Genomic DNA, 25,166 nt, shown 5'->3' with positions numbered 1-25,166 from the left:
TCTCCCATAAATAATGTGAGAGTTCCAGTTGTCCTACATCCTCCACAACACGGAGGACTGTCTTTTATTTTTAGCCATTTTTGTATGAAGTGATACCTCGTTGTGGTTCTAATTTGCATCAGACTCCAATGCAAACTATGCCATGGCTCCTACTTCTGGATTCTAATCATGGCCCCTCCAGTTACTGTGTGACCCGGGTAAAATTACTGAGCTTAATCTCTTCCTCTGTAAAATGAGACTAAAATCTACCTATAAAGTTTATGAAAAGATTGAATGACCTAAGGTATGTAAAAGTGCTTTCCGCCATTCCTGACACAGTAAGTCCTCGGGGAGTGAAGAATGGTATCTGCTTGTGGGGTGTATTAATTTGGGCACTAAGCAATCGTTTGGACCAGCGGTCCGCACACTATGCCCAAGGCTTCCTATTTTTATAAATAATTTTTTGGCACACAGCCACACCCATTTCATGCTATAATCATAGAGCTGAGGAGTTGAAACAAAGACCATATGGCCTGCATTGCTGTAAATACTTATGCCATTTACAGGATAAGTTTGCTAAACCTTGATTTAACCCACTAAGACTGTAATTTGTTGAATGGGTACTAAATTTATTGAGTGGTAGTAAAATGCTGAGCCGGTACTAGCCTAGAGCACTTAACGTACCCATTTAAGTCTGGCCCATCTTATTTAGATTTTCATGTTGAAAGATTACATGTGCATTTAAGAGCATTTTGGACTCAATTATTTTGATAACACACGACCTGTTATCTTTGAAGTTACTGCTGCCAAATGGTGACTTGCAAATGGATTCATTTACTTGCTCTACGTTAGGGGTAAAGGAACATCTGTACGTAAAAAGTCAAAGTTGAGAGCTTATTGGAAAGGTGCACAAAAACCTCCTATGTTTTTGATTAGCAAGACTTTCTTGGATATGCTCTAATTCTTGGGCCCTGCGTAGGTAAGGAATAAATTGTGCCTATGAACCAGGGGAACATTATTACTTCAACCCATTTTGTTTCTGCAGGCAGCCCCTGGCGGACAAGCATCGCTAATGAAAATATCTGATAGCACATTGAAGTCTGTGCCAGCCACCTCGCAACTCTCAAAGCCTGGAACCACAATGCTGAGAGTGGCAGGAGGGGTTATCACAACCGCCACTTCCCCAGCTGTGGCCCTCTCAGCAAATGGTCCTGCCCAGCCGGTGAGGATAAGGTGACAGTAGAAAATCGTAATGAAACATGAAAGTAATAAAAGCATAAGATCTTTAGCAGGTGTACCAGTGGGTCATAGTTACCTTTTTTAAAAATCTGAAATACAGTTCACATGCCATGAAATTCTCCATTTTCAAGTGTACAGTTCTGTGGTTTTTATTACAGTCACAAGGTTGTGCAGTCATCACCACTATCTGTTTTAGGATGTTTAATCACTCCTAAAGCAAACTCCATACCCAATAGCGGTCATCACCTGTTCCCTCCTCCACCCCACCCCCCACCCCCGCCCCCCAGTACTAGGCAACCACTGATCTTTGTTGTGTCTGGCCTCTAATATTTTCAGGGTTCATCTGGATTGTAGCATGTATCAGTACTTCTTTATAGCTGAATAGTCAATATCCAATTTTGTGGCCATACCACGTTTTGTTTATGCATTTATTAGTTGACAGATATTTGGATGGTTTCTGCCTTTGGATTATAATGAATAATGCTGCTGTGAACATCTGTGTTCAGGATTTTGTATAATCCTGTGTTTTTGGGTTTTTGGCTGTATACATAAAAAAGGAATTCCTGGATCATATCATAAACTTTCATGTGTTGAGGAACTGACAAACAGTTTTCCCAGACAGCTGCACCATTTTAGACTCCGATCAGCAGAGTATGAGGGCTTCGGTTTTTTCACATCTTGCTGATGCTTGTTCTTGTCCAGTTGGTTGTTGTTGTAGCTATGCCAGTGGGTGTGAAATGGTTTCTCATTTTGGTTTCGATTTTGCGTTTCCCTGATAGCTGATGATACTGAGCATCTTTTCATGTACTTATTGTTCATTTCTGTATCTTCTTGGGAGAAATGTCTCTTCAGATCCTCTGCCCATTACTTAGTTGGGTTATTTATTGTCTTTTTTAGTATTGAGTTAAGTGTTCTTTAGATACTCTAGATACAAGTCTCTCCTGAGATTTGCAAAAATTTTCTCCCACTCTGTGGGCCGTCTGTTCACTTTCTCGGTGGTACTCTTTGAAAACCACAAAACTTTCATTTTGATGAAGTCGTTTATTTTTCTTTTATTGCTTATGCTTTTGATATCATAGCTAAGAAACTATTGCCTAATCCAAAATCACAAAATTTAAGCCAATAGTTTCTTCTAAGAGTTTTATAGTTTTAGCTCTTATATGTAGGTCTTTGATCCATTTTCACTTAATTTTTATATGGTGTAAGGTAGGGGCCAAACTTCATTCTTTTGTATGTAGATAGCCAGTTGGCCCAGCAACATTCGAAGCCTGTTTCCCCCCTGAATTGTCTTGGCACCCTAACGTCTTTTTTGAAGCTGATTTTTCTTGCTTTTCAGGCTTTATCTCCTCCTACTGCCTTTTATATGCCCATCCATACCACTCTACTTTGTAGCTCCTTGAACATACCATGTTCTTTCATGCTTCTCTTTCTACCTACTGTCTTCTGCCAACTTCTGCCAAGAAACATTCTCTCGTCTCCCCCTTTCCTGTCTTAAATCTTGAAGATTCCCCTAAAGTGCCGTATTTGTACATGAAGCTTTTTCCCGTACTATCCCTCCCCATCCCTAGAAAGAAACAGTAATTTTCCTCTCAGTTTTAATAATGCCTTGTACCTGTGCCTCCATGGCACTCATCACAGTCTGCTAGCCCTGTCCTCCTCAAGGGTGGTTGTCTCTGGGCCCTAGCATTTAACACTGCGCCTGCCATGTAGTAGATGTTGGTTGGGTGAATGAGACAACTGTTAAAATATTATAGTGAGTTTTTAATAAAACTCGTTTTATTCCATTTTTATATTCTGAGATTATGTCCTCCTCTTTTTGGTGTTGAAATATCCTTTTATAAAGTGGTATAATAGATGGTGAGGGTGTTGGGGTTTTTTTGGTTGTTGTTATTGTTTTTAATGTGGTAACCCTCTGATACCTCCATGTTTTAAAATTTAAAAATTTTTCTAGTCCGTGAACTCTGAAAGTGTTGGAAACACTGAACGAGAGAGGCAATCTTTTTAAATGGCATGGCATTTAATAGGTAGGCAAAAATAATAGGTAACAGAGGATATTTATTGAATATACTACATAGCAATCACTGTTCTAAGTAAGTTACACGGCTTTCTTCTTCATTTCCATTCTTTTTGGCCCCGCGTGTGAGCAGTCGGAAGGAACAACTCCCAGCACATCATCTGCTGTAGGTTCTGTAGTGAAAACTTCTGGGCAGCAAGCAGTGTGTGTGAGCCAGGCCCCCATGGGACCCTGCAAGGCCACTGCTCCCTCCGTCATCAGCGCCACGTCCCTGGTGCCCACGCCAAACCCCATCTCCGGGAAGGCTACCGTGTCAGGTCAGTTGTATCATAAGGACATTCTTTCTCTCTCCCTTCTTTGGGTTAGATTCTTTTGGGAAGGTCTTAAATGATATTTTGTATAGGAAGTTGTTAAAAATAATTAACTCAGCAATATTTTCCATAAATCTGCTTTTTTGATAATTTATTCTTAAAATCTACACCTAAATCCTTAAGTCTGAAATGGTTTATGGATGGAATGATAATTTTTAAATGATATAATAAAATTTTAGCCATCTGGAGCTCTGTGAAATATTTTAGCTGCTCTTATCACATAACTTTGTGGAGAACTGGGAGTTTACTCTCCTTACATTACCATTTCCTTTCCTTTTTTTTTTTTTTGTCATCAGTTTTGAATGGAACACATTCTAAAACATACTTTCATAAATAAAGTATATAAAATATCAGCCTTGATGACTCTAAGTCATGATTTTTAACAGTAGTTATTATACTGGGTAGTGTTAGAGTGACAAGCATGTGGTCTGGTAAGATGGATGATATCTCTGCGCCCACACCAAATGGCCCCAGAAGAGTGTGCCTTTCACTTCTTTGGTTAACATACAGCACAAATCATGGAGCCAGACTGCCTTAGTTAAAGTAACTTGCTTCAGTTTCCTTGGCTGTAAAATGAGGTTGATAATAATACCCACCTCATACAGTTGAGAGGATTAAATGAATCGGTATGGAAATGCTTAGACTGCTGTGTGACATGTGGTAGCCATTACATAAATAATTCCCACTGTTAGCATGGTTTAGTCTCCTCGTCCACATTCCCTTGAATTCTAAAGTCCAAAAAAGCTGTGAAAACCAAAGATGTTTGTTTCTTTGTTTGCATAACTAATTTTATTGTGAAATCTGACCTCCATTGGACAGGCTGTTAATATGACTGACTATGAATATTAGTGTTTGGCCACAGAAGTACTGATGTGCTTGATTACAGTGTGCTCCCCAGATGCCAGCGGGCTGATAGAATACACAGCATTGCTTCTCGGACTCGAGAGATCAGTTTTGTTGTTCTGCAGTCCACCACAGACAGATACTCCTGTAAAATCCAATAGAAATGTCACAGCAGTGTCACACTGTTACACACTGTGTTTCTGAACACTCTTAGCTTCTGTATTACCTTGTTGCAGATTGATAACAGCTTACCAGCTGGAGCTGATACAGACAATGACGCTGAGTAGGACTGAGATGGGTGTACACACACGCACATAAACATACGTTGATACACGCACGTGCACCTTAGTACCTTTGGATAAAAGATTGTGGGTATTGTTATTCTTATTGCTGTTATTACTCTATTTCATATGTGTTTCCAAGTCCCCATGTCTTATTTTTTGGGTGGTTTGAGACCAAAGAGTAAGGCTGGTAGTTGTTCTGATGACTTTCACCTACCAGTTACCATTGACCAAGTTCTGATATAGGAGTGCTGTTCTCTGCTAACGGAATGTTCGCAGTCTCTGTGTTAGGACTGGAGTAGAAATTGTAGAGGGGGGCGCCTGGGTGGCACAGCGGTTAAGCGTCTGCCTTCGGCTCAGGGCGTGATCCCAGCGTTACGGGATCAAGCCCCACATCAGGCTCTTCTGCTATGAGCCTCCTTCTTCCTCTCCCACTCCCCCTGCTTGTGCTCCCTCTCTCGGTGGCTGTCTCTATCTCTGTTGAATAAATAAATAAAATCTTTAAAAAAAAGAAAAGAAAAGAAATTGTAGAAATAGAGGATTACTTTATGAGAAATAAATGCCCTCTCCTTTTTTTTTTTTAGAGAGAANGAGAGAACTTGAGCGGGGGTTGGGGGGAGGGGGAGAGGGAGAGAGAGCATCTCCAGCAGAATCCCCACTGAGCACAGAGCCCGGTGCGGGCTTGATCCCACCACCCAGAGATCATGATCTGAGCCAAAATCAAGACTTGGATGCCTAACCAACTGAGCCATCCAGACACCCCTGCCTTCCCCTTTTATAATTAAGTTTTTAACATGAAGTAAATAAAGTCTCTTGGCTTTAAGTTCTCATTTCCTGAGATGCTGCTGATGAAACTTTCTGTTATATAATGTTTTCATAGAAAAGCCAAACGATTTTCTGCTGCCCGTTAATTTTGTGTGTATACATCGACTCTATTTTTACAGAGGTATAACCATTAATTTTTTAATCAGATTTTTTGTGTGCGTCATGGAGTATTTTGCACAAAGTTCCTGTTGTGACTGGAGCAGAGTGAACAAGGGAAATAATACTGGGACATAAAGTCACAGAGTGATGGGGGCCAAGTCACAGAGGGTCTTTGTAGGTCATGTTAAGAACTTTGACTGAAAACAGAAGATAGTGGGAAGGAAAGGATCCAAGAAACGAAACAATTTATCTCACAATTGAAGGAACAAACTAGCACAGCGAGTGAAAGACGGCTCACACGCAGGCACAGTTTGTTCATGAAATCAGAACACCAAGGACAAGGACAAGATCTTACAAGCCGTCAGAAGAAGAAACAGGAGGGGCACCTGGGTGGCACAGCGGTTAAGCGTCTGCCTTCGGCTCAGGGCGTGATCCCGGCGTTCTGGGATCGAGCCCCACATCAGGCTCCTCTGCTAGGAGCCTGCTTCTTCCTCTCCCACTCCCCCTGCTTGTGTTCCCTCTCCCGCTGGCTGTCTCTATCTCTGTCAAATGAATAAATAAAATCTTTAAAAAAAAAAAAAAAAAGAAGAAGAAACAGGAAAGTTCAGAAATTACATTATCTTTGGGCTTCTCAGCAGTGCTGGAAGCTATGATCCTTCTCTTCAAAATTCTAGGGGAAAAGGACTTCTAGTCAAGAATTCTCTTGTCAGCCAGATCATTCCTGAGAATGAGGATAGAAATATTTTCTAACAGGCAAAGTTCTATTTCTTATGCTCCCTGTCTCGAGACATTGCTAAAATACATATTTTTTACCAGAGTGAAGAGGTATAGAGCAAGAAAGAGGAAGAAACAGGATCCAGTATAGAGGAAGGCAAAGGGAATTTTCAGGGTAATGGTGAAGGATGTCCTAGGACGGCAGTGGGGCCGCAGGCCTAGAAGACAGAGTGGGGCAGATCAGAGAGCTAGGGAAAGTTATCTCTTAGAGTGGAACTGGAAGGTATCTAGGAGAACCGGCTGTAGGGAGAGTTATAGAAAGGGGTGGTGGTTTATAGCGTTTTTGAAGGAAGTGGGAAGACTTGGTAAGATGTTGAAGGAGAACTAAGAACTGAAAAAAAGAGGAAATATTACCTCCAGAGAACACAATGGTGTTACGGTGTTCTTTGGCTCAACAGAGAACAGTACTGGTGGCTTTAAAACGCCTGTCTGCCCCAATAGCAAGTCAGTGTGTACCATCACAACGTTACATCAGAATCAAGGCCTGCAGTATACACAGTCTTTTAAAGTTACGGAGATAAATATTAAAAGAAAGAGCCAAAAGGGTTGAAAGTGAACGCTGCTGAAGAACCACATGAGGACGGAGAGGTGGAGGAAAGGGCTGTATTTAATTAAAAGCCTGTTTAGCACTTTTTTACTTTTCAACTGATAAGCGTGTAATAGTTTAATAAAAACAAGGGTTTAAAAAATATGAAAAACCAGGTCACTGTTGTTGTCTGAGGGCACATCTCGGTAAGAACTTACCAGCTGACTGATTTGACCCTCATCTATTCCAAAGAAAGATTTTCTTTTTTATTTAAGGCTTTGTTTCAGAAAGCATTTAAGATGATTCCTTTCCTTTTACTCACACCCACTGTTTCCCAATGCCTTTAAGTATCTTGAGCCTCGAATCCTGTGTTTTTCTTTGTTTTTTTTTTAGAGAGAGAGCACGCACCTGTGAGCGGTTGGAGGAGGGGGCGGGGCAGATCTTAAGCAGGCTCCCTGCTGAGTGCAGAGCCTGGCGTAGGGCTCGATCTCACCACCCTGAGATCACGACCTGGGCCAAAATCGAGAGTCCGATGCTTAACCCACAGCCACCAGGCGTCCCTTGAATGCTGTTTTTAAGTAGTTGTTATGTGACAGCATGTGTTTATGTTGTGTTTTGTGTGCTGTCTCATAATAGAAGCCCTTTGTCATTTTTTACCTGCCCTCTGAATGCCTCCAGTAATTGTGTAAGGGAAATAGGAATATGGAAGTTACCCCTAAAGGAAAATGGGAGAGGATGACCCTTTCAAGAATGGTAAGGGTGGGGTTGGTGCCTGGCTGGCTTGGGCACTTGAGCATGCCACTCCTGATCTTGGGGTCTTGAGTTTGAGTCCCACATTGTGGGTAGAGTTTACTTTAAAAAAAAAAAAGATAAGTGGGGAATGTCTTATGTTTGGAAAATAAGAGCTGCACAGAGGTAGAAGTTAGAAGGCATGGCGAGTACACAGATTTTCAAAGTATTCGATCTATAGGGATGGTGTGAAGGGGACACAGACAAACTGAGACCAGATTAAAGTGGCCTCTGAATACTTTGAAACTAATTTTGAAAACATTCCCTAGCCAGCCAGGAGCCAAAGAAGATCTTTAAGTAGGAAAATGACAGTTCTCCAAATCAGAATATAAAATTTTACATCCAAGTTGTACCTATCACAGCTGTATACAGAACAAAGAAATTGTCATAGAAAACAAACATGGAGAAAAGAACTATCTTAAAATGTTAATACTGTTGTCTCCACAGTTGGACTTTGGGTGACTTTTTCTCTTTCTCTTTTTTTCTTTTTTCTATTAGTTCTGCTTTTCCAGAAATTTCTGTATTACTTTATGATTGTGGGGCAAAACTCAGTCCTCACTGTCACATCATTGTTCCATTGTGAAATCTGCCACATCCCTTGCCTCATGCTTCCAGCTCTCTGTTTATTGAAGGGGTAAATGTCTAAGACCTTCCTCCCGGGAGAAAATGTGAATGCTCAAGGGGGCTGGACTTGAAGGAGGCATCTGACCTGCAGCTTGGCCTTATCTTCCAACTTGTTTTAGGATTGCTGAAGATTCACTCCAGTCAGTCCAGTCCCCAGCAGGCTGTCCTGACGATCCCCAGCCAGCTCAAGCCACTCAGTGTAAATACATCCGGAGGGGTACAGACTATCCTGATGCCTGTGAATAAAGGTGAGTCCGTCACCGTGGGGCGTGCTGGCCTCCGCGTCCGTGTGGGGCGCGCAGCTGGATTCCGCTGGCAGCCCCTCCCCGTGCGGCCTGCCCTTTGGCCATCCGTTCTCCCTGGCACTTTGGACTCTGGAGCACCGACTCTCGCACTGAACATGAACCCCAGATGACCCATTGGTTTCTAAATAGCTCCCCATTTCTAAAGTTCAGTAGAGGGGGAGCATTTTAGGCATTTATGAGAGTTTCAGGCTAATTGGATTTTTATTTTCTTAGTGAGAAGCCCCATTTCCGCAGTTGAAGATCATAGCTCAGTTACCCTGGTACTGTCAGTAAACAGCCGACCTTGTCATATAACTATATTAAGTAAGGACCTTTTTAATGTTGTACTGAAATTGTTCTTGTGCCATTCGTCTAAAATGAGGCTGTCACCTGGGAGTAATAATTTCTGTATTTCTTACATCCTCTCCTTTTTTTTTTTTTTAAACCTGTTAGTGGTTCAGTCATTTTCTGCCAACAAATCACCTGCCATTCTGCCCGTGGCCGCCCCAACTCCGATTACCCCCAGCTCTGCTCCAGCAGCTGTTACAAAAGGTAGGTAGTTTCTCGTGGTATTTTGCCTGGAAGTTTTGTGTAAGTCGTTACTGTAATCGGGGTCCCGTGAATCTCAGCCTCTGGGAATCATTCGCTTCAGAAATATTTACCGAGTGTTTATATAGTAGACCTGACACTGAGGGAAACAGAGGTGGATAAAGCATCATTTCTGCCCTCTAAGAACTTGTAATCAGGCTGGAGAGAGTTGTTGTCGACAGCAAGCAGTGACTGGTGAGCGCAGGATAAGTGATCTGGGAAGTGAGTGCTGCGGTATTTCAGTCTAGGATGTCTGGTCAGGGTTGGTGCGGGCATGGAAGGCTTAGGAATTTTTATGGAATATGGATTATAACCTGGACTTGACAAGAGTGAAGCATTTTGAGGGTGCGGTAGAGTGAGAGCCACATTGAGGAGCAGTAGAAACAAAGACTCAGGGCTTGTTTGGGGAAGTAAACCAATTAGGGGAACTTATCTGGGGTGTATAGTTGTGGTAAAGGAGCTGCAGGCAGGGTGAGGTTTTGGCAGGCTGGCAAGGGGGGCGTTTCTGACTACTGAGTAGACGGAGATAGTGCAGTGGGTGAGAGCAGCGCTTGATGTCCGTAACATCCGTAGCGCCCATAGCTGCCATGTGCAGGTGTACCAGGCACCAGGCTAGCTGCTTTATATAGATCACTCATTATCACGGGACCCGCGGATAGCTATTACGCCCATTTTGCTGCTGAGGATACTGAAGTTCGGAGATACTAAGTATCTGCTTCCCAAATCTTGAAAGTTAAAAAGCAGTGCAGTCAGAATTTGAAGTACGTCTGCTTTTCAGGCATGCCGGATCTTTCACAGTAGTCTTGAGAAAAGGTGGATTTGTAACTTACAGCATGACCAATAAAATGGGTTTGCTAATGACAGTCCCTTGCCTGTTCTTTTAAATAAAATTAGTTGGCACCCAGCCATTCCCATTTATTTACATGTTATCTGAGGACGCTCTGCCATGTCGGAGTTGGTAAGTTCCAGTCGAGATCATATGACCAACAGAGACTGAAATATTTACTGATTGGTCCTTTATAAGAAAAGTTCGCCAACCTCTGGTCAGAAGATAGCTGATAAAAAAACCGGTATTAGCCAGGACCAGCATTTCTCCTCAGTGGTAGTTACGTTTCATAGGCCTTCCCCATGCAGATGCGGATTCAGTTAATTTTGGACTGGGGTCAGAGCATCTCTGTTTTTACTTTAATTGTGGTGAAATCTTGTATATTGAAATACAAAGACATACTAAGCATTACCATTTGATGAATTTTTGTTATAAACCCATGTAACCCATTTTCCATTCAAGATACAGAAATTTTCATCACCTTGTGCCCCTTGCAGTCAGTTCCCAGCCCCCATAGGCAGCCACGTTCTGATTCCCCTAAAGTAGATCAGTTGTGTCTATTTTTTTAACTTTATATGAGTGGAAGCACATGCATTCTTATATGTTTGGTTTTATTTATTCACCATAATGTTTTTGGGATTCATACACATTGTACCTGAATAGTATTTCACATTATAAGGAATATACCATCATTTGTTTATCATTTCTTCTATTGGTGGACATTAGGGGTTGTTTCCAATTTGGGTCTGTATGTACAAGTCTTTGAGAGCATATGTTTTCATTTCTCTAGCAGCCTGAATATGCTAATTATATAATTCTGTAGTTGTTTGAGGGCCAGATTAATGTGAGTATACTTGTGCCTAAGAGCTGGAGTATCTGAACGTTTTCTAAGGACTTCTGTTTCTTGAAGTCTTGGAATCACTAGGGATTGGGGGAATATATATTGCTAACTGAAATTAAATTAGCAGGGTCATTAAATACAAGTCAATATATACATATAAATAATTAATTTTTACATAGACATGAAGTGCTAACAACCTACTAAATAGTTCTGAGAGAAATTGGAAAGACCTAAATAAATGGAAGGATATACCATTATAAATATAATAAATTTTAAATACAGTTGACCCTTTAACACAGGTTTGAACTGTGCCTACCAGTCTCCAAGCCCACGTATAATTCACCTTACTCCTACCCTGCCAAGCTGCGGACATAAGATATTTTAAAATCTTTTCTAATATGAGAAAAGATAAATGGTATGTTAAGGTCTTAATTTGTATTCCTTTGAAATCTAGTGAGAATAAATAACTTTTTATTACTTAAACTTACACACAAGATTTTTTCGATACAGTACAGTACTATAAATATATTTTCTCTTTCTGATTTGCTTAATATTTTCTTTTCTCTAACTCTGTTGTAAGAATACAGTACATAATACATATAACATGCAAAATACGTGTTAACCATTTATGTTATCAGTAAGGCTTCCAATCAATAGTATTGCTATTAATAGTTAAGGTTTTGGGGAATCAAAAGTTATGCATGGGTTTTTGGCTGCAGAGATTTGGCACCCCTAACCCTCCAAGTTGTTCAAGGCTCAAGTGTAATTTATTATAAGTATAATAAATTATATATATTATGGAAAGACCTGATGTGTTATCAGCTCTCCCCCCAAAAATGACAAACAGAATCAATATAGTCCCCGCCAAAATGCCTATGGCGTTGTTTTGTGTGTGTGTAGAAATGGACAGGCCAAGTCTAAAATGGATGTGGAAATGCAAAGGCCCAGAACAGCTGAGGCAGTTTTGAAGAACAAAAAGGTGGGGGACTTGGACCACCAGATCTGCATACTGTAATGCGGCAGCATTGAGATAGTGTTGTAGTCAAGGGTAGACAGAATAGTGGAATAGAAAAGAGAGCCCCGAAATAGACTCACACGCTTACGGTCACTTGATTTATGACATTCAGGAGGGAAAGGATGCCCATTTCCATAAGTAGTGCTCGGTTAATTAGATAATATCCATTTGGGAAAACAATGAACCTTACACCGTAAACAAAAATTAATTTGAGTTGGATTATGGACCTAAATGTGAAAGGTAAAATTGTAAAACTTTCTAGAAGAGAAGAGTAGAATATCTTCACAACTTCGGGCAAACATGTTTTAAGAGCAAAAAATGTGAGCAGACACGGCACAGAAGAAGGTATCCAAATAGCTCGTAAAGATGTGAGAAGATGTGCAAACTCATTAGTTATCAAGGAAATGCAATTAAAGCTGTAGCGAGATGCTGTCAGATGACCAAAATTTAAAGCGCTGGCCATGCCGAGCTTGGGCAAGGGTGCGCCGCAGCCGGAACTGTAAGGTGATGCACTAAAGCAGTTCGACGTTGTCTCATAGAGCTAAGCGCACATCTGCCCCACGTTCCAGCAAATACACTTCCAGGAAGTGCACGCGTATGCCCATCTACCAAAAGACGTATGCAAGGATGTCCGCTGCATTGTTATTTTTAACAGCTAAAAAGATGCTGGTGCAAAGGATTGTGTACAGTGTGATTCCAGTTCTGTGAAATCCGTAGTGGGTAAAAGGTGGTTATCATTGGCAGGCACGAACTGCCAAAAGCATAGGCAGCCTGGTTGAGGACTAGGAGTACTCCAACCTTTTTTTTTTTTTTTTTTTTTTTTTTTTTGAGTTTTATTTAAGTAATCTCTGTACCCATTGTGGCATGACCCCGAGATCGAGAGTCTCATGCTCTTCTGAGCCGACCAGGTGCCCCAGAATACTCTCTGTCTTGATCGGAATGGTGTGCGTGAGTGTGTACATAGGCAGTTGAACTGTACACTTGTTATTTGTGCATTTATGCAAGTTATGCCTCAGTTAAATGGGGGAGGACGTATGAGTAGATCTCATTTGTAGACCCTCGTTACATAAGAAAGTGTTGAGGATGTTGACTGTGGAAATGACACAAAAAAGGTAACTTAGGAAAATTTTCTGGTGCTGATGTGCAAGGTGAGTTGTAAGGGGAGGAGATTGAAGGCCAGGACGCTGATGCAGAGGTAGAAAGTGTGTGGTCATGGTCTTTTGATCCAAGAAGACTGCGGAAGTACAGGGAGGCACGTGCACCTGAGCCATTGCTATCTTCATCAGTAGATTGGGGAAGATTTGCTTGGCTGTTTCCAGGCACAGCAGATCTGATTTTTGCTTTCTGCCTTATGTCTCAGAACGCTGAGATAATGCTGAAAGTTGATAAACTTAGCTGGAGAGATGATATTCAAAAGGATACTAGAACTTAGAACAGGCCAGCATTGTATTTTAATGTGTCATGCGTGTGTGGGGGGGATATCACTTAGCAGTGTGGTTGGCCCTTTAAAGAAATACATAAAAAGCCACTTTATTGCCCCGCCTTGTCATGACCCTGGAGTTGCTCCCCCTGAGACCCAGGGTAACAGTTCTTCCCTTATCTGCTGATCCTGTGACGCTGGGCGCCATCTCGGTCCCCCGGCTGTGTCCCTACAGCAGCTGGTGTGGCTGTTTCCTCACTGAGTCAGTGGAAGAGCTTTTGTTTCTGCCTGCACGTGTCCTTCCATCATTGAAGGCTGACAGCTCTCTTCTTGTTGCTCTTCCCTTGTAGTAAAGACTGAACCAGAAGCGCCCGGGCCAGGCTGCCTCCCTCAGGAGGGTCAGACAGCAGTGAAAACAGAAGAAAGTTCTGAGCTGGGAAACTATGTCATTAAGTAATTATTTCAGTCCTTTCTAAGGCAGTTGTGCGTTCGGTGTTGTATATGGTACTTTTTAAAGCCCATACCTGTGACAGCTGAGCGTGTGTCGAGTTGTGTGTGTACAGAAGTAAGCCCCTTGGTGGGCGGAAACCTTCTGCCCACGCGCAGTGAGCAGGTGTGAGCACGTGGTGCACAGCTGATATCACTTCTGTGCGGCCCTGCACTTGTCGCCCCCAGAGCTCCCTCCAGCGGAGCTTGACAGCACTTACTTTCTTTGCTGAATCCGTGGGCGTGAAATTTCTCGTGGTGTAATTCTCAGGTGTATATACATTTTACACCTGAATATCCACGGACCTGCCTAGTCATAAACAGCTGCCTTTTCATGGGCCACACACACACATTCTTCTAGAAGTACTTAATGAGGTTTTCTGATTTCCAAATTGGGAACCCACCTCTGACCATGTATTTTGAAGTATGTCAGATTACTGGGGGCAGTGGAAACTCAGCCACTTTCACATGATTGGTGACAGCATGAGCTGTAATAATCCTAAGAACAGGCATTTGTATATAGAAATGTTCTGCCCTAGTGGCAATCAACTGCAAAAAGATACGTGACTATTTTAATATGTGATAAAATGTGATATTGGCATAATTTGCCATTTAGAAGGCTATCTGTGGAAGGAAAGACATGTCCAGTATACTTGGTTAATTTTAATTCCCTTGGAAAGAAGGGAGTATATACATGAATCACGTGTGTGTGCATACATATATATGTGGCTAGAAACTGCCGTATTGACTACCTTAATATTCTTTTCTTTTATGCCTCTCAGGATAGACCATTTAGAGACTATCCAGCAACTCCTAACAGCAGTAGTAAAGAAGATCCCCTTAATCACTGCAAAAAGTAAGACAATTATTCTGAATATATAGATGCATTTTTAAAGCTGTGAACTACTTGGGATATTGAGTCAGCTTAAATCATTTTGTATTATAAATTAATACAGGTGTGGTAGTTACCTTAGGTGGTTTGAGTTCTAACCATAGCTCATTTGCAGGATTTTAGAGTTCACAATACCTTGGTCAACCAGTTGGTCTTTCACAGTGTTTGATCCATGGAAGGAATTTTTTACATTTATTATTGTATGTAAATTGTAATATATAATTAAAATTGCATTAGTTTTTAATATTTATTAATAAGGAAAGAAATAAGCATTTGCCTACAATGTGCCAGACTCTGCAGTCTCGGCGCTTTGACGGTCTCTTGTGGGATAGGTGGTATCCTCTCCCATTTTGCAGATGAGAAAACGGAGGATAAGCAAGGTTAAGTAACTTGCTCAAGATCGCTAGCTACGGGTGGTGAGGAAGGATACTAACCTAGATCTGTTTGACTCCAGAGCCATTAATCTTCTATCGCTCACTATCCCCCACTTTGTTGAAATGCATGATTATCAAGACTTCCAGCAGTGAAGTCTGCTCTGTCACTGCCCCTGGTCAGCAAGACTGAAACACCTGCTTCTCAGCCCCAGCTGTTCTGACTGAACCAGCCGCCTCCAGGGGGCGGACAGGCCGTTGGCACTCGGGCGGACGCTCTTGAGCAAGATGGCTGCGGCCATTACAGGCAGGGAGGGAGCAGGTCACCGCGTCCCATTCACGGGAATATGAACATGATAGGCCAGTGGAGACTACCCTGCTTATTTTTTTCCCTAACAGCAAAGAAATTACCTCTTTTTCCCTTGGTTAAAGTCTGGGGGGTCATTCTGAGGTAGTTCAAAGTCAGCATCCAGGGACATTCGCCTAGCCCAGCAGGAAAAAATTAAAAATCTCTGTGTTTTAAAATTTTAGACACAGAGACAGAATATTAGAGCTGGAAGGCGGGTCAGAAACCGTCTTTCCCAGCAGTCATCTTACAGGTAGGAACACTGAGGCCCAGAGAGGCGCTGTGGGCTGCCCGACAGCACTTAGTGAGCGCAGGGCGAGGGGGGCAGCCCTCGCGCCAGGCACCGACGGTCTTCTTCTGCCGGAGGAGCCGGTGTCCGCGGGGCGCTGCTTTGAGCTCCCACGGTGAGTGAGCCGCCTTCCCTTTCAGGCAGAAGGCCTCTGTGTTAGGCCGCAGGGAGCTTGCCCGTAGGAACACCGGTCCCATAAACAGGTCTAGGGGAACTTTCGGACATACCTCCAGCAAGGAAGATTTGATTTCAGTCGTACCGTTATTCAGAGCGTGCTGGGTATGTGCGTTCTAGGTGAAGACGCCAGCTGTTTCTCTGCGAAGTCTGTGGAGCAGTATTATGGCTGGAACATTGGGAAAAGGAGAGCTGCCGAGGTAATCCCAGTTGCTCTGCGGGCTGCCACCGGGAGCCTGGGAAGACAGTAACCAGAATACACGGGCATTCTGGCTGCTTCCATAAACCTTGTCTTATGGAACAGTGATCAGATTTACGGCGTATTTTGTTAAATACTTACTGGTAGAATTTTTTCCTCCATTTAAAATCTCACTCTTCAAACACTTGTAGCTAGCCTTTGAAAGGTCTACTTCTTGTTCCTGCATTGGTAAAAGTTTCTAAACGTCTTTTATGATTTCTTTTTCAATATATTAAAATGAAACCAAGTATTTGTTGAGTCCTTACAATGTGGTGGCTACTGTGCCAGACGGTGGGGCTCTAGGAGAAAGTGGCACGTCGGAAGGCATGCTTAGGAAGCTGTGAGAAGGTTAGTGTGATGGGTTCGGAGAAGTTCGGCGGGGAGGGAAGCTGGAGACCACAGGTAGAGACCAGGTGAAAAACCTTCTAGGCCAGACCTAGGAGTTTCAGTGTTATTTCATGAACATCAGGTAAAAGTTACCTTTTGCTTCTTTTTAAAACTTTTTAAAAACACAATCAGATTTAAAAAAAAAAAAATTCTAACAAGTTAGCATGGTCATTTACAGGTTGGGTGATTTATTTGAACACACTGCTAAGTTTGAAATTGATTATGATTCAAAAAAACTTGTTTTTAAGTGGCAAAGAGCAATGACAATGCGAAAAGTCTTACAAGAAATCCTGGAGAAGAATCCAAGATTTCACCACCTGACCCCCCTTAAAACCAAGCACATAGCTCACTGGTGTCGCTGCCATGGCTACACCCCACCTGATCCCGAGACCTTGAGGAGCGACGGTGACTCTATTGAAGATGTGCTGACCCAGATCGACAGCGAACCAGGTACATGTTTGCTGGGGCTCACTGGGCCCCGTCAGTAGCCCGAGAGGTGGTTTCATGGAACGCGCTCTCATCTCTTCAGCTCCCACAGTTCTTGGGCCACTTTAGCCCCAGACAACGTGAGAAGCAGGAGCTTTTGCTCACCTGTAGCCGTGTGTGGTCTCCCTCTGCCCCAGTACAGTCCCTACAGAACTATTTCTGCCCAGGTGTCCCCAGCATTGTGCCCAGCCAGGAATGTTCCAGCCTGTGGCATTCAACAGGCACCCACTGTTTGTTCAGGGGTCCCCCTCCTTAGCATCATTTCTTCTTTGAAGACTTTCCTAATCCCTCTTCTTTCCTCCAGATAGAACTGATTTCTCCTTCCTTTGTGACCCTATGACCTCTCATAGACGAGTCTATCCAATCTCCTTGAAGATGGAGGTGCTGTCTTATCTGTTACTATATCTTCAGACCTATCTAGGAAGTTCAGTGCCCAGTGTTGGAGACACAGATGGAAACAACTAATAATATTGCAGATTAGATGAATTAGAAGCAGTTTCAGAAAAGAGAGCCAGGGAAACAGTTGTGCTGTATGGGGGTGGGAACAGGGCTAAAAAGATACATGGGGAGAATATTTTCAGTTTCACCTTAAAGAATAAGAAGGGTTGTTTTTTCCTCCCAACCCTACTTTTGTAGAAAAGCAGGAGCTCCACCTCCCAGTCTGAGGGAGTCTGGAGCACAAGGAGAGTGGGGGTGTGGTGGGGGGGGTGGTCCTTAAGACTTAGCACAAGTTCCACTTTCTTCATGAAGTTTTCCTGAGAGCCCTAATACAGGATGACCTCTCCTTTCTCTGAAATCCGGCAGCACTTAATATCAGAGCATAGTGGTTTGTCAGAAATAAATATCTAAACTCTTCGGAGGACAGAAAGCATGTTGATTATCTCCGTGCTGCTTTGGTAGCATACGTGAGGCACGGCACGTTACATACACCAGGCTTTCCGTTCCAGTGACTGATTAACTTCGAAGTGCCCAGTGACACACAAGCAGCCAGGAGCTGGACGCCCCGCTGCCAGCCTGCCTGGGTGTCCTTAAGCCCATCTTGAACCTGGTGTGGACCTCACCTCCTCATCCACAAGGGGAAACGGATGCGCTGGAAGATTCCGTGGTCCCTTCTGGCTTCAGAGTTCTAGTGCTCTTTGTTAGACTTTGTGCACATCGGCTTCTTAGAGGCCAGATGCACATTTACTCTAAAATGTTAACAGTACTTATCTGAGCAGTGAGAGGGGCTCACATGGGTGATTTTTATTTTCTTCACTGTGCACTTTAAAATTTTCCAAAGTTAAAATATGAAAATCAGTTTAGTCATTAGTATTTGGGGCATTGGGGATGGCCTAGTTTTTGGTGGCATAAGTCAGAATTACGGACTGTTTTGTCTGAGATTGCAGTCGCAACACGTATATATTAACACAAATCGCCTGTCTCTGTGCTTATCTGTCTCATGAATCACTAGTTGTCACAGTTCTAGAGCTATAGAATTCTAGAACTGGAAAGAAGGTTAGCTCCCTTGATACTTATCCCTTCTTCTCTGGGTCTCGGACTTCCGGTCTCACGGAGATGGGAAGTCCATTCCTGTGGCCAGCACAGCTGTCCTGCCACTGACTGCCTATCATTTAGAGTGCCCGTCATCGTTCTCCTCCGCCGACAACCTCTGCCGGAAACTGGAGGATCTGCAGCAGTTTCAGAAGAGAGAGCCAGAGAAGGAAGAGGAGGTGGACATCCTCAGCCTCCCGGAGCCGTTGAAGAGCCACATCAAAAAAGAACAGGAAGAGAAACAGGAAGAAATGAAGTTCTACCTGCCACCAACACTGGGGTCTGAATTTATCGGTGACATCACTCAGAAGGTAGGGGTTGAGGCCTTTGCTACTTCTCGGTCACAAGCCGTGTGACGTGCTCAGACCTTTGGCCTTATACACAGACACCAGACTTACCTGGTGAAGCAAAGGTGGGAGTTTGTTCTGCCTGACGATCTTGGGCTGTGCTCCCTGGGCAGCCCCTTTCCCACAGCAGGGCAAGAAAACGAATTCCATGTGAAAGGTCGCTTGCCGGCCGTGGAATGGAAGCAGAGGCAGCTAGGGATAGACAGTTTTTTACTGCCATCTTTGTTCTCATCTGCCTCCGTGGAAGCAGCGCTCCCTCATGAGGCACATGTCCTAGTATTGCCAAGTCTTCTGGAGAAACTGAGCCTTCGCTGACATTTTTCTGGCTCCTGGAGGCCCTGCCCGTGGTGTAGGTGCGGGCGACATCTGCCCACCTGTACCCTGTACGGCTGCTTGGGACCCCGAGTGGAAGGCAGTGTTTGTCTCATTTATAGGACAAAATGCGAAATGGGGTGAGCACCGTTGCCAGGCGTATCTTCATCACCTTTTGCAGACAGGGCCTGAAATCTGATTCTAGGCTTTGCAGTGTGTCGATCCCACTGTCAGAATTCCTGGCAAATCCTGGCCATGTTCTTCATGAAGGAGCTTTCGGGATAAAAGCAGGATTACAGTAGCATGTTTAACAACCACTCGGAAACCAAGAGAAATAGGATTGTGTGTTCTCCCAGTTGTTATAGTTTGCGTTCTTCCCCCGAGTTTTGTCCAGAATGCTTGTAGAGTCATTCTTTCAAGTGGACATCTCTTTGGGTATCAGAGAAGGGTGCTTGTTTGCAGGGAGGTGGTTTTTAGTATAGAAATAGGAACAGATGCTTTCTTCTGCTTTTCCAGATTGGGGTCACCCTGCAGCCTGTGGCACTTCACAAGAACGTGTATGCATCGGTGGTGGAGGACATGATTTTAAAGGTGGGCGCCTGTTGGCAGCTGCCCCAAGGGGCTGAGGCATTGAGGGGCCAGCAGGCAGGGTGGTCTCGGTCGCAGGCTATTCTGAGTGTAAGGGACAAGGGCAGAAATGGAACAGAGATGATAAGTTTTAAGATTTTCCATCTTAATCAGGCTTAATCAGACTTTTTCTCTTCTGATTTTTAAGTGAACTAAATCATGGGTCTTCTGAGTGTGAGAGCATCTACGAGACTCTCTGTGCTGATGTCACTCTAGCGATACGTGTTAGTGCCTCTCGAAGCAGCCCGAGATGAGAGCGCTCTCATTGCTTTAGGAGGTGACAAAAGTAAAGCCTTGGGTTTTCTCCACATGTCACAGCAACAGAGAAACAGCCACCGTTGTCCTAACCCTGCTCAAGAGGATGACAGACTAGCTTCCTTACCCGGCCTGATCTAGCTTCGCCGCTCCTTTCCTGGTGGGATGTCTCACAGCAGGGATATCTCGCAAATAACCCTCTCCAGTATTCCTTTTTTTCAGATGGAACTACCGCAGATTTTATTTATTTATTTGGGGGGAGAGAGAGAAAGTGCACAAGTGGGGGGAGGGGCAGAGGGACAAGCAGACTTGGTGCTGAGCAGGGAGCCCGAGTGGGGCTCGAGGCCAGAGTCCTGGGCTCACGACCCGAGCCGAAGGCAGATGCCCAACCGACTAAGCCACCTAGGTGCCCCCCCACACCTGTTTTCCTTAAAAACAATGTCTGATTAATGAATGTTCCCCCCATTCATAATTTCTCAGGATTATGGCCTCTATTTTTGTGACCTAATATTTGTGGTCTATTATTTGAACCTTTAGTGTTTTGTTTTTTTTTAGGACTTTTGATCCTTCGATAGAATTGTTTCCAAAGTTTTGTATATGGGATGGGGTCACATGTGTCCCTTTCACCAGCAGGCATGTGGCCATTTTTGAGAGTAACCCTATCTTCTGTCATAGGCCACGGAGCAGCTGGTGAACGACATCCTGAGACAGGCTTTGGCAGTTGGGTACCAGACAGCATCTCACAACAGGTACTGAGATCGCTTTGGTCCGTGCTGCTCGCTTACAGATAATTCCTGACGGGTTAGTCGCCCATGAAGAGGTTTTATACCTCATCCAGTTGGAGATGGAGGTGTCAGTGCTTGGGACGTTCCCAGAGCCAGACAGACTCAGGGGTTGGCTTGGTCATCGTGGTTGTGAAAGCCCAGCTTTGCCCAGAGGTCTGCATCTTCCTAATCACTCCTTCGACACACTGTTCATTAGGACTCTGTTCTGCTACCAGGGTTGAAGAAATACCAGCTCTTTGCAGTAATATTGTCCATGATGTATCAGATGTTGGGGTCAGACACTGTGTACATTAACTGATTCGTTTTTCGTTGGAGAATTCTACCCCCCCCCCTTTTTTTTAGATTTTATTTATTTGTCAGAGAGACAGCACAGCAGGGGGAGCGGCAGGCAGACAGAGAAGCAGACTCCCCGCGGAGCAAGGAGCCCGATGTGGGACTCGGTCCCAGGACCTCAGGGTCATGACCTGAGCCGAAGGCAGGTGTTTAACTGACTGAGCCACCCAGGTGTCCCTCTACCCACCTTCTTAGAAGTCAGGAAACTGGGCTCTGAAAGTTCACGTTACCTGGCTTTCCCAGCACTTGGGTGATAGACCTCATTGGCTCTAAACCCCCGCCGTTCCCCACTGCTTTGCTGCCTCCCTAATTATCACTGACCGGGACACTGAGTTTTGCCTTTTTCCTAGGCCCCAGAGCATGGCAAACAGGCCTTTCTTTGTTCCACATCCTGGCATTCCTTTCAAAGGAAACAAGTATTTTATCCCAGTATACTTAAAGCCTAAGTTCGTAAAACTATCGAAAGCGTCTGAGGACATAAAGAGGCCTACATCAGAGGACTGTTAGGTCAGACTTCACAGGATTAGAATACATCAGGTAGTGTCGAAGAAATCTTTAAGAAAGAAGGCAGGAGAAACAGGAGTTCCAGGAATGTTCCTTGTCCCGCCTAAAACCCAAGAGTGGGCTGCGTGCCTTCTGTGGCCCCTGATCACCTCCATCTCCTCAGCTGTGGCGGTGGAGTAGCTGGGGAGCTCTCGGTAAGAACATTATCGCACTGGCCCGCACGGCTCTGTAGCCTGACTCCCCGACAGACAGAAACACGGTCCTGCAGTTCTGTAGCCCTTTGACTCAGCGCTCAGTCTGCCAAGACTGACTGACGAAAACATCATTCTGTGTTGCTGTCCACTTTCTTCCTCTTTTCTCAATCCTCAAAGGCTTTTTTCTTCATTGTTCAACCAGGTTCTTGAAATCCATCTCATGTCTGTGTCTGGGAAGTCAGATCTGGGCCCTAAGTAGGGCTGCCTGTGAAGGGGGCAGGCCAGTCTTACCAAAACTAAAGAAGTGAATGGGAAAGGAGAGCGAGCAAGCGCGTGCACCTGCCACCCCCATGCCAGGTGGCCCTAAAGTGGGCCTCAGCTCTGTCCCCTTCCAGGAGGCCTGGGGGGGGGGTCCTTTTGATAAATGGATTAAATTATTGAATTCTTGAGAAAATTGCACCTAATATGCTTTGTTTTTGGACAGGATTCCCAAAGAAATTACCGTGAGTAACATTCACCAGGCCATTTGCAACATTCCTTTTCTGGACTTTCTCACAAATAAACACATGGGGATATTGAATGAAGATCAGTGAATGGGATGAAGATGCCCCTAGAAAAGACGTATCCGAAACTTCGAACTGTGACGACTCTTCTCTTTGGGGAAGGAGGTTATTTTCTATGAGGCTCGGAATATGATGGCTTCCAAACCACTGCCTCCAACTACGTCAGCGTAACACCAGAGTGTTCGGTCCCAAATCAGATCCCTTTAGGACAGAAGTCTCTGAGTCCAGAGTGAAGCCGCGAGTGGATGTGCGCTCTGTCAGCTCGCGTTCGCTCGCTCTCTGGAAAGGCTCCGGGGGAGCCTCCGAGCTGGGCCCGGCCACGTGTATGTAGCAGGTCCTTCGCCTCTGGGTGTCAGGGGGCACCTTGGGCTTGAGTCTCCCCCCACGAGGCAGAAAGTAAGTCTGGCATGAAGGCGGTTCACCCATTCGGGGGTTACAGGAGGCTCTAGCAGTTACCCTGGTGACGTCTGGAGCCCGGCTGCGTGTCCACATGCCACGGGTGGCCGCGGTCAGCTCTAGGAAGCCGTCACGCGCTGCACGAGTCCGAAGAGCCTGGGAGCCCGCATGCCGCGCGGAAGTGTTTCTTCATGGAGCACAGGAACACTACTACAGCCGAGGTCGGGGCATCATCAAGGGATAGGCAGATCCCAGCACAGGTCCGGGAAAGATGTGACTGTAACCAAGCAGCTCTTCACGTGGCAATGGTAGACACCCGCGAATCCCAGCACCTGGCCGACTCGGGCCAGCTTTGTGTGTGCCGGACAGAGAGCTGGATCCGCAGCGTTCGCGGGGTATGCGGGTCACCCTGTGTTGAGTGGCCAGTGGGGAGCAGCCCCTGGGCCAGTCCTCCTGGGATGGTAAGTCCTGTCAGTGGAGTTAGCGTCCTGTCCTTTTCTACTCGGCTTTTCCAAAGAAAAGCGTTTCAAGGAAACACTGTGAGTGCCTTAAAGATAGAGAAATGACTGCCGAAGCCACGAGACAGGAATGTCAGTGCTCAGAAGCAGTGAGAATAGGTTGTGCCCAGATGCGGAGCCCTCTCGGTGGGAGAAGTGAACAGAGGAGGAAGGTCCGCAAGGCCCTGCGTGATGCCCAGTTCCATTACAGATACTCTGTCCTAATCTTCCTAACATAGTCTGTGTCGAAGGAAAGGAGAGAATTTATTGTCAGGAATCTGCTCAAAAGAAATTTGAAGCCTGTAAATCAGACTTACCCAATCAACATAATTGACATTTTCGTGAGTTCTGTAGACATTTGGGTCAGGAACAGAAGGCAGGGAGGTGACTAAGAGCTCTCCCCTCCTTTATTCAGCATCTGAGGGTTGCAGATGCACCGGGAGATCTGTTGGGTAAGGCATCGGGCATGCCCAGGCTTAGTAAAAAAAAATAGTACATAAAAGCTCAGCTATTCCATCCATTAACTACTGCAAGCGAGGTTCGTGGGCAAGTGCATCGGTTTATTCAGCGGTGGACTGCGACACATCTACAGGGTGAAGGATCGATCCAAACGAGAACAGATTGATTGATTACAGGTATGAAAGCCTAAAGTAATTATCTTTTTGCAAAAGAAATATTAAATCATTTAACAGTTCCCATGTGTTAATGTTTCAGATGTATTTGTACCATAACGTGTAACATAATTGTGTAACAAAAGTCTACAATAAATCTTTTAGTATTTGCGATGGGTTTTTCTGAGTTCAAAGCACTATGCTTTGGAAGCTTCTTCCGTTAGGTCCAAAGTAGCTGGGATGGGGGGCAGAGGTCTAGGTATTTGTGTGTTTACATTAATTCTGCCACTTCTTCCCAAAAAGAATTTACAGCTATGCAAGATAAAGGATTACAGTTACATAAAAGTCTGAAAAAAAAATTTGGAAGATGCACGTTGACCCCGGAAATAAGGATTTCTGACAGCTTGGGGCAAAGGCAAACTGGCTAATGGAGCTCTGAGCCTCCTCCAAGCCAAGGCAAGGAGGGAAACCGCGCCTCTTGTCTTACAAAGCAGCACGCTGATCTGTCCGGAAAGCTGGAATTGGTCTCTGCTGAGTTCTGGAAGAAATTACTCCTGTGACACAGTCCTGCTGTGACCATCTGCTAGCAGAATGGCTAAAAAAATAAAAATAACCGAAGATGCAGAAACATTTCAGAAAGGACCACTTTTTACATCTACCCTTAACAAGACTAAGGGCTTTGAAAGCTTTGGTTCTTCAAAGGCAGGAAGTTCTGCAGGGAAGAGGCATTGTGAGAGAGTCCAAGTCCGTAGCTTTCTTCGGACCAGACTTTGCATCAACCTTCAGGGAACTGAGTGTCCGGAGGAAGGAGAATAGGGGCATTGCTTAGGCTCCTTTCCTGAATGTTGATCTCAGCCACAGTTTTGACGGTGCCACAGGACAGAGGTTCAGGACCCAGGCAGGCTCTCAGCTGGGGACTCCCTCTTACTGACGGAAGCCTGTGTGAACAGGGCTGGCCGACTTGACCCCCCTAAAGGGGAGGTTCCCCCGTCTGCCCGGGGTGGCCTACAGGGTCAAGGTTTTTCAAAAGCTGCTTTTTGGAGTTTGACCTAAAACCCTGGTGTTAGTACAGGTATGAGTGAAAGTATTCCCATTTGACTGGGTTTTCTGAGTTTTGAAGCACCATGGAGCACAGAGGCAGGACCTTGGTCTCAGTGACTTGGGTCTTCGGGGGCGTCCCTCTGCTCGGGCCTCACGGTGCATCC

At 44.6% G+C, this 25,166-nt stretch overlaps 1 protein-coding gene across 1 annotated transcript in view; it reads left to right on the top strand.

The window, feature by feature from the left end:
- The window catches only part of YEATS2 (YEATS domain containing 2), a 111,269-nt gene extending 87,136 nt beyond the window's left edge, over nucleotides 1-24,133 (top strand). The window contains exons 20-31 of the mRNA XM_040621523.1: nucleotides 1,025-1,201; nucleotides 3,366-3,549; nucleotides 8,484-8,612; nucleotides 9,102-9,200; nucleotides 13,689-13,791; nucleotides 14,607-14,680; nucleotides 16,017-16,096; nucleotides 16,770-16,971; nucleotides 18,622-18,848; nucleotides 19,713-19,787; nucleotides 20,754-20,827; nucleotides 22,379-24,133. Of these exons, the coding sequence (XP_040477457.1) occupies nucleotides 1,025-1,201; nucleotides 3,366-3,549; nucleotides 8,484-8,612; nucleotides 9,102-9,200; nucleotides 13,689-13,791; nucleotides 14,607-14,680; nucleotides 16,017-16,096; nucleotides 16,770-16,971; nucleotides 18,622-18,848; nucleotides 19,713-19,787; nucleotides 20,754-20,827; nucleotides 22,379-22,487 (1,533 nt within the window). The 3' untranslated portion in view covers nucleotides 22,488-24,133. The remainder of the gene's footprint in view (nucleotides 1-1,024; nucleotides 1,202-3,365; nucleotides 3,550-8,483; nucleotides 8,613-9,101; nucleotides 9,201-13,688; nucleotides 13,792-14,606; nucleotides 14,681-16,016; nucleotides 16,097-16,769; nucleotides 16,972-18,621; nucleotides 18,849-19,712; nucleotides 19,788-20,753; nucleotides 20,828-22,378) is intronic.
- The last annotated feature ends 1,033 nt before the right edge of the window (nucleotides 24,134-25,166 follow it).

Source organism: Ursus maritimus, unplaced genomic scaffold, assembly GCF_017311325.1.
Source record: "Ursus maritimus isolate PB19 unplaced genomic scaffold, ASM1731132v1 scaffold_4, whole genome shotgun sequence".
NCBI classification, from domain to species: Eukaryota; Metazoa; Chordata; class Mammalia; order Carnivora; family Ursidae; genus Ursus; species Ursus maritimus.
Note: the sequence above shows the minus strand (reverse complement) of the source record. Positions and strands in the feature narration are given on the sequence as shown.